Source organism: Pteropus vampyrus, unplaced genomic scaffold (genome assembly GCF_000151845.1).
Source record: "Pteropus vampyrus isolate Shadow unplaced genomic scaffold, Pvam_2.0 Scaffold343, whole genome shotgun sequence".
NCBI lineage: Eukaryota > Metazoa > Chordata > Mammalia > Chiroptera > Pteropodidae > Pteropus > Pteropus vampyrus.
The window spans coordinates 412,563-421,608 of record NW_011889124.1 but is presented as its reverse complement, the minus strand read 5'-3'; the positions used below and the strand labels follow the sequence as shown (position 1 = coordinate 421,608).

Below are 9,046 nucleotides of genomic sequence, written 5' to 3'. Positions count from 1 at the left end.
GATACTGAGTGACTGCGAGGGAACTGCAGACGGGTGTTTTCTGGGCAAGCACGCCCCTGCCCCGGGAGGGAGTGGGTGCGAACAGCTCCCTACACCCATGGGCTCTTGTGCACGTGTGACCACGGGAAGGGGTGCAGGAGCTGGGTGTCCCTGGCCACCTACTTGCGTTTGGCTTCCCTGCCCTCAGGGTGTCCCAGAGTCTGGCTGGCTCAGAAGGGGTTAAGATGCTCCTATGCAAATTAGATGTAATTAATCCTTTTCATCAGTTGCAAATATACCTTCTGAACCCTATTAAAAACATGAATATGCAAATGCAGACCTTTTTAAATTCTCATTTTCAAGGACTTGGCGTTGGGGTTTGATTAGTGAATTCCGTTAACAGCCTGTAAACCTGGTGCAAAATTTAATTTCCATTTTAAGTTTGAAAAAAACACATGGAGGCTGTTGGTAACTGGACTGAGCACAGCGTCACACGGAGGAGGCCCCACGAGCCACCAGGTGGAGGCGCAGGGGCCCCGCGGTGGCCTCACAGCCCTCCTGGCAGCTCCTGCCGGCAGTGGCTTTTCTGGGACGAGGGAGACTGCACCTGGCTGGCCGCTGGTGCCCAGGTCACCGAGTGTGCTGCCTGGATCCACCCCGGGGGAGAAGGGGACCTCCTGGCGGAGGGGACTGTCCCCGCCCTTCAGGCCCGCTGCGGCCTCTTTGTGGGAACACGCTCACCGCTTCCTGGCTCTCATCATGACCCCCCCCACCCCGCCCCGGTGACTCGCTGAGATGGCCGCCTAGTCAGAGAGATGACGTGGCAGTGCCTGAACATGCACGTGGGCGCGAGCACTGAGTGGTCCAGGGACCCTCAGTGGACAAGGCCTCCCTCGGTGCCGGTACCCTGGAGGAGTCTTGTCCCCTACAGTGGCCGGGGGCCACGTGGGCTACTCAGCACTCACAGTGTGGCTGGTCTGAAGCGAGGGGGCAGCGGGCGTAGAATAGGACACTGGACTCGGAGCCAAAAGATGGCGAGGTGGACGCGCCAATTATTTGTGTTGATTACACGTTATGATAAAGTTTGGGATGTAGAGGGTTAAATAAAATGCATTAACATTGATTTCACCTGCTCGTTTAGTTGTGGCCACTGAAAACACCACCTTGCTCAGCGCCGTCGCACACGGACTTGTCCAGACCGATGAAAACACGTCGTCTGTGCTCCGCGTGGCTGTTGCGAGTCAGACCGCGCTCAGGGCGGCGGTAAGGGCCACCAGGGGCAAAGCCGGCCCCCGGTGGGAGCCCGCCATCAGCTCGGGCGCCAGCGTGGGGCCCACGGACCTGGCAGCTCGGACAGCAGATCTGTCGCCTCGCGTCCTGGAGGCTGGGAGTCCGAGAGCAAGGTGTCGGCTTCTCGTGGGGCCTGCCCTTGGGGTGTGGACGGCTGTCTCCTCCTTGTGTCCCTCTGCGTGAGTCCCAATTTCCTCTTATAAGGACACCAGTCTCATAGGGTCCAGCCCACGCCGATGACCTCATAGGTAATTTTGTCACCTCTACAGATCCCCTGTCTTCACACGCCATCGCGTGCTGAGATTCTGGGGTCAGGGCTTCACCACATGAACTGGGGACAGTTCGGCTCACGGCAGAGGACAGGACAGGCAAGACGTGGGGGAAAACGCTCCCACTGGGGCCTCGGCGAGGTGGGCGGGGCCCCACCAAGGAGACCAGTTCTCAGAAATATTAACCAATTAGAAAGAAACCGGAAAGGCCACTGCCCGGTCCTGAAAAGGTACAGTTGGAAAACGGAGCCGTGAGTGGAGCGAGGCCAGACTGTGAGAAAAGGTCCACGAGCGAGACGCTCGTGAGCCTGAATCCGGAACTTGGCGTTTTGTTTGTTTAGTTTTGGCTGTTGTTTGTTTTTTAAAGTAATGACCAAAATAGTTCAGAACTCTGGAAGTTCTGAGAGATGCTGTCAATTTTACTTTAAAATGAGAGTCTGGTGTTTCTTTAGGTTATTGTTTTCAATAAAACTTCTTAAGTGTTTGGAAATAAAAGCACAAAACCCAATGAAATACATCAGACGCTTTCATGGAAAACTTCCAAGACGGTTTTTGTGTGAGGGAGCCAAGCCACAGAGCCCACGGTGCTTCTGAAACCCACACGAAACAAAGGGAACCAGACCTCGCACGGTGCTGTGTCCAAATGCTGGGCGTGTGAATGCGTCCGCAGATGCAGGAGGCCGGGACAGGGGCCAAAGGGGGGGGGGTTTTCCTGTTTGTATTTCTACTGTTGGAGGGTTTTTCTTTTTACATTGAAAATGCATTAAAACTGTGCAGTTAGATAAAGAATGACAAGAAAACGTAAACAAGGCAGGCAGCGGCCCAGCGAGGAGTCTGCAGGAGGGTCCGTGCTGCCTGCAGCTGGCCCTCTTGGGCTGTGTGACCTTGGGCAAGGCCACACCCCTCTCTGGGCCTGAAGCAGTTTGGCAAAGCCACCTGTCCTCACTGTGCACGCATGTATGCACATGCATGTGACACACAGGCTATGCACACGCAGCCATGTACGTGCAGCTGCAAACATGCACGTGCACTTACGCATGTCCACACGCAGTCCCACATTTACACACCTGCGCGCACACACTGCAGGCACAAGTGCACGCGCTCCTGCCTGGGCGGCCTCCACTTCCACACCCCTGGACCTGAGTCTCCCTGCGAGAGGCTGTCCCCGGAGAGAGGCCCAGCCTGTCGTTGGCTCTGGGTCACTGAACTCCAGGCACGCGGGTCAAGTCCGGCCCAGAACTGGGGTGATGAGGGCTGTGAATTTGGTCAGGGGAGCTGGTCTGGGTCCAGGCCAGGCCTCACACACACGTGCATGTGACCTGGGACAAGTCCCTGCCCTTCTGGACCTCGGCTCCTCCCCCGACAAGACCCGGCTCACGGAATCATTATGAGATGGGGCGAGCTCACAGCCCGCAGGGGCTTGGCACGTCGGAGTTTCAACCAGGTGAGAGCTTCGCAGACTTGACTGGGGACACGAGCTACCCGGGGTCATGTCACATGCAGTCTGGTTCAGGGAGCTTAGGAGGGGGGCCCGAGGACACGGGCCAAGGAGTCTAGTGTGTGCGAATCAGGGGCTCCCCAGCGAGCCGCCCCAGTAGGCGCCGTGACGGCGAAGGCCCTGGTCCCTGGTCCGCACTCTGAGTCGCGAGGGGCTGGAGAAAAGCCAGGATTCATTCACTTTCAGGACACAAAGTGACAGCGGGCGCTGGATGGAGGAGGCCGGGCTCCCGCAGAGGCCCCAGCGGGCAGCACCGTCCTCCCTGGGAGCCTGGGGAGCCGCCAGGAGCCCTGTTGCACCAAATCCTGCTCCGTCTTGGCAATTACGGTTCATTGTGGCGGCACTAATCCCTCACAATTAGTCATTAGCGGCTTAAGGACCACTTAGCACCAGCGTCACTAACGAGCTGGCAGACGTGGGGGTGTGCCAGAACCAGAACTTCCTGTGGCCCGTCTGCTCACCCAGGCTCCCCAAGCAACTTCATTCGATCGCCCCCGGCCAGCGGGAGGAGCTGAGTCAGCCCGGAGAAGTCGGGAGCGTGCGGTGGCCACGGTGGTCCCAGCTGTCTTTTTGGGAAGGGACGATCTGCCACTGTTGGCCTCTGGGCCTGCCCTCCATCAGCATGAGGTGGGTGGCCTGGACCTGGGGTTGGCTCCCCAGGGGGAGGGGCTTCGGAGGGGAAGGCGGGGCCTGGGGGCGGGGCCCTTGCAGGCAACCTGGCCAGGCTGCAAGCATCTCTGGGCCCCAAGGCCCCCTGAGTCTCCATCAGCTGTGCAGGGGCGGGGCGCAGGGCCTGGGTGAGCCGGAGCCTCCTGTCTGCACCTGGGGCGAGGCACAGAACCCTGTGCTCTGTGAGCAGGTGGACCAGCCCTGCCCACCCTGTAGTGGCCTCGAAAGTGCTGTCCAGCAGAGCCGTTGGGTCAGGGGGTCCGTGGCTGCTCCCACCGCCTCTGCTGAGCTTGGGCGGCAGGCTCCCTGAGCATGACACCCTGATGGCCGTGTGGCGGAGGCTCACTGTCCACTGATGTCTGGACTTGCCTTCCCCAAGGCTTCCGAGTCCACAGTGCAGCTGGGTGGTCGGTGAGGCTGCAGGCCACCTGTCCCCCACGCACACGGCGCACGGCTGGGCCTCCACCCCAGGCCTGTGGGCCAAGACGCAGAGTCTGGAGCCCCCCGGTGGGCCACACTCTGGGCCTCTTCTGTTGGGGACCCCCTGTCCGTGAAGGAAGCTGCACCCCTGGGCCCCCCGAGCCCTGGCCCAGGGGGTGCAAGGAGCAGTCTGCTTCGACTTCTGCTATGAACCCCACTCAGCCCGGGGGCCTCATCACATGGAGGTGTGAGCTCAGGTCCCCAAGGCCCAAGTCCCAGCATTACAGGTGAGAGGACGGTGGTGCTGAGGTCACCCATGGGTGCCGGGACTTTGGGAGGCCCTCGCCCCATGAGAGACCAGCCAACCCTTGCTACCAGCACCCACTTCAAGGGCTTGGAGTCGCCTCTCTGGGCAGCACCGGCGGTCGCAGTGGGAGGGTCACCTGAGGTGGGAGTGAGCCTGTGCAGACTGCAGACCACCCCGCCCCCTCCCGCCCTGCACCCGGGTGAGTGGCCCGTGCCCCCTTGTCCCCCACGGCTCTCCTGGGCTTCGGAGTCAGACACAGTGAGCAGACAGGGTGGCCAAGAAGGGAACTTTATTCTGTCACAGGGTTTGGTCTGGTGGCCATAGGCCCACCTGCCAGGCCAGGGTTGAGCAGCCTGTGGTGGGGCTCCTGGGGGGGCAGCAGGGAGTGGGCCCACAGAGCACGGCCCCCAGGTCCTCGCCAGGCAGCTTTCCAGGATAGAGGGGGTGGGGGCGCAGGGCCTGAGCTCAAGGGTGGGGCTCAGCCCCGGCTGGCAGAGGGGGCCACGGGTCCCCATCCCTTCCTGATGCTGCTGCCTTTCTGGGCAGCGGGTGGGCAGGGCTGGGATGGCTGCCGAGGGTGGGGCCACGGGGGGGCCGCGGGCTAGGCCACGGTCTGGCGGCTGAAGAGGTCGAGGGTCAGGGCGCTGAGGAAGGCAGGGATGCTGTCTTGGGCCAGCAGGTGCAGCTGGACGAGCTCAGGCACCGAGCGTGAGAAGGCCGTCTCCAGCAGCTGCATGGTGGCGCCCGACGGTCCCGCGGCCTGCAGGGTGAGACACAGATGGCGGTCAGCGCTCCCTTCCCATGTCCCCCAGCAACGTGACAAGGAGAGGCAGGAGGCCCTGTGACTCCGGCGTCCCTTGGGGTGTCGGAGCTGAGTGTACAGGGACAGCCCTACCCCAACCACGGCTCCCCAGTGAGGTGGGCTGCCTCGGCCCAGGCACTTCGCAGCGGGCAAGGCCGCGTTCCCGGCCTCCCAGGTGGGGTGCAGGTCTCGCCCACGTTTCTGGAATCTGAGCACTGGATGTGGGGCGTGGCCTCCAGCTCACCAGCTCCTCCAGGTCCACTCCCATCCTCAGACCCCAGCCTGGTGACGAGGATGGCAGCGTGACAATCTGGGCGCCCGAGGCAGGCGCCATCCTGAGCACGCACAGGGGCTGGCTCCAGCACTCCGGGGCTGCTGGGCCTGGTCTGGTCCCGTGTCACAGACGAATGACGAGGTGACCGCTGAACCAAGTCCCCGCAAGGCAACCAGAAGCGAGAATCCCCCCCGTGGCCCCCGCGGCTGGGACGCGTCCCGTGCGCCCTGCTGTGCAGCTGGGCTCAGGCTGGAGGCGGACACGCTTCTCCCAGCCCACGGAAGCCCCGTAAAGCGCTGTCACCAGACGGCACGTCCGACGAAGGACCCGCAGCCCGACACGCCTGCGAGTCTCACAGGCCGGCGAGAAGACACTCGACCCAACCGAAACGGACAGGTGTCCAGAGAAGACACGGGGATGGCCGAGGAGCACGAGACGGCGTTCGGAGGCGCAGCTCACCCGGGAGAGCCACCGTCACAGACGAGGACGACGCCAGGGGGCGCGGCCAGGACGTGGAGCCAGATGCTCTCGCGCTACGAGGGAGGAGACGGCGTCCCCTGTGGGGACGGTCGGACGGGTCCTCAGATGCAAACCCCGCGGCCCAGGGATTCCGCTGCGGGGCGTCTGCCGGGGACGGAGCCGCCTTTCCACAGAGGCCGAACGTGGGAACGGCCAGGAGCCAGCGAGCGGAGAGACAGTGCGTGGCCGCCGTGGGCACCAGACCCGGCCACAGGGGGAACGAGGGCCCCGTTCACAACGCTCCATGGGCGGGGCGAAGCCAGACGCCCACGGCCACACCTGTGACTCCACTCGCACTATATGCCCAGAAGAACCACACCCGGGACACTGCGGTCGCCAGGGGCCGGGCGGGGACTCGGGGAGGGGGTGCGCACGGGCTTCTCTGTGGGGCGATGGGAACGCCGTGGCGCTGGCCGTGCACGCTGACAGGTGCGCTGTGTGGGGTGCGCACCGCGTCTCGACACAGATGTTCAGGGCAGGTCCCTTCTGTCCCCGCGCTTCCTGGGGTCCCACAGCTCCCCCCTGCGGTGCCCAGCCCCGCCTAACGGGCAGGCCCCGCGCCTACTGGCGGGGTCCCTCGTGCGGTGCCACGCGAAGGCCTGGTGAGCCCAAGGCACCGGCCAGGAGGGTGACGTGCTGTCGGGGGTCCCAGGAGATGCCAGTGAAGGAGCCAGGCGCGTTTCACACTGGCCTGCCCCCTGCCCGGTGCCCCCTGCCCCGTGGCAAGTCTGGTCAGCTGGGGTGCCTCCCTGTGCGGTCACCTCGCCCAGCTTCCCTGGGCGGCTGGCTCTGCTCTGCTGCTTGCTGACACATTTAGCCTCGTCACCGTTCAACACAAACCATCTTTAAACAAAAATAAGAGAAACCACCCTGACCTTTCCCCAAAAGGGCCGTCCATGTCTAGATTTCTCCCCTAAATGTCAGGGAGCTGAGTCTCCTCAGCGTGGGGGGGAGGGGGCAGCGGGCTGACACAGGCTGGAGCAACACCCTGGGGCCCCCGCCAGGCCGCCTGCCCACGTGGGGGAAGGAGGGCTGACCCACAAACAGCCGAGCGTGGGGCGCCCCCCAGATGCCAGGCTGCGGAGCCCTAACTCGCCGCGAGAGCCAGGTGTCTGCAGTGGTCAGCGCCACAGCTGCTGCTCCGACAAACGGCTCCCCTCGAGTCTCACCGGCGGCGAACGTGGCCCTGGCCAGCCCTCCGCGGCTGCGGGGAAACGAGGCCACGGACACACGGGGGGAGGGGGGAGGGTGAAGGGTGGCCACGGTGCTCCCCACCCAACCCAAACCAGGGCAGCCAGTGTCTGCGGCCCGCCGCTCCCGGAGCCCCCAGCCGAGCTCCCCAGTGCATGGAGGGTCCGTGTCCTCGCTGTCAGGATGTGCCACTGTGCCGCGCCGGGCCATCCATCTCCGCTCGGCACTCTGCCACGTTCCAATGCCACCCGGGCCCCAGGTTCCTTGTAAATCACTCTAATTAGGGGCTGCTCACTTAAAAGCAGAGCACAATTTTTTAGAAAGCAAATTGCCCAGTGAGACGTGCTGGCTGTGGCCAGGAATGTCTGCGGCGTCTGCTTCCTCTGCCCCAGCGTGGGAGGTGACAAGCTGCGCTGTGGCCCGTAGGCGCCCTGTGGGAAGCAAGAGGCTCAGCCACGATGAAGATGCTCTGGCCTGTCGGCCGGCTCTGCACGCTCCACACTCAGACCGCGGCCTGCTCGCCCCCAGGCCGGGCCACAGCAGTGGGGGTGGGGGGCACTGTGGGTGGCGACAGCCCTGATTCAGGGCCTGACGGCGGCAGGCGCCCATCCCACTCTGCTGCCTCCCACTGGAACAGTGGCTCGGCCTGGCCCCCCGGGGGCCACTAAACACCGTCTCTGCCCTCGGCCCCTCGCTGTCCCGACCACAGGGCGGCCCTGGGTCACCTTTCTTAGTCACGGTGCCCAGGGCCCAGTACGGCCACAAAGGGGAGGCCAGGCTGCCTGTCCCCCAGTGCTCCCCACTACAGGGGTGCTGGGACTCATGCAAGATCTCCTGCCGAGGGTGCTGAAGAAACCCCATAAACGAAGAAGCAGATGCAGCAGGGGACGGACAGACTGAACCCACTGAACGTTGTGGGCCCCGGTCCTGATCTGGACAAAATCCAAAGAACACAACAGAACCATCCGACGGTCAGGACCGTCAACGCTCCTATTTCGAGGCGCCGGGAGCTGCCCACACTGCGTTTTTGGTGATGGTGGTTGTTAATGAGAACGTCCCTACTGCTCCAGGAGGTGGCTGACGCCAGGGCTGTGGGAGCCCGAGCATCTCCGGGTGCCCGAAGGGAAAAAGGTGATCAGGAGACAGGACGAGAGAACCGGAACTTGCCCGGAGAGAGGCGACAGGACACGCGAGGGTTGAGCCCTGTGCTTGCGAATGTGCCGCAGGCCAGAGGAGCCGAAGGTGCACAGGCGACGCAGCCCGTCAGAGCTGCAGGGTGCACGGGGCGGGGCCCGGGGCGCGCGCCACAGCGAGGGGCCCTTAAGTCGGGTCTGTGCTGCACCCCAAAAAACTGGAGGAGGAACAGCAACGAACCCGACGCGGGAGGAACCAGGGAGACTCTGAGATCAGGGCGCCGGAGAAGCCGAGGCTCGGCCTGGGGCCCCGCGAGCGAGCGCGGAAGCCGCCCAACTCGGCGAAACCGGGAAGGAGACAAATCAGCAACGCCGGAAACGGGACGGATCCCGAGGCTGTTAATAAAACAAAAACACGACAGAAAACACTCACGTTCATAAGTCTGACATCTGAGAGGACGTGGGCAAAGCCCCAAGGCTCCCAGATGCGGCCCAGGCGGCCGAGGAAATGGAGTTCGTGACTGGAAAGCTCGAGAATGTTATCAAACACTTAAACGAAAATACCAACTTCACACAACCCCCAAAACCAGAAGAGGAAGTGTTCAGAACTCCCCCCAGCATTCACCCGATGCCCAAGTCCACGCGGTGCGGGCGCACGCGGGAGGGAAACGCGGACCCGCGCCCCGGCGAGGACC

General features: G+C 63.3%; 1 protein-coding gene across 2 annotated transcripts in view; it reads right to left on the bottom strand.

Moving 5' to 3' along the window:
- Positions 1-4,704: 4,704 nt before the first annotated feature.
- Positions 4,705-9,046, bottom strand: part of MAD1L1 (mitotic arrest deficient 1 like 1) — a 249,882-nt gene continuing 245,540 nt past the window's right edge. For both annotated transcript variants that reach the window (XM_011378518.2, XM_023522390.1), the window contains one exon: positions 4,705-5,192. In XM_011378518.2, coding sequence (XP_011376820.1) covers positions 5,034-5,192 — 159 coding nt within the window. In that variant the 3' untranslated portion in view covers positions 4,705-5,033. The remainder of the gene's footprint in view (positions 5,193-9,046) is intronic.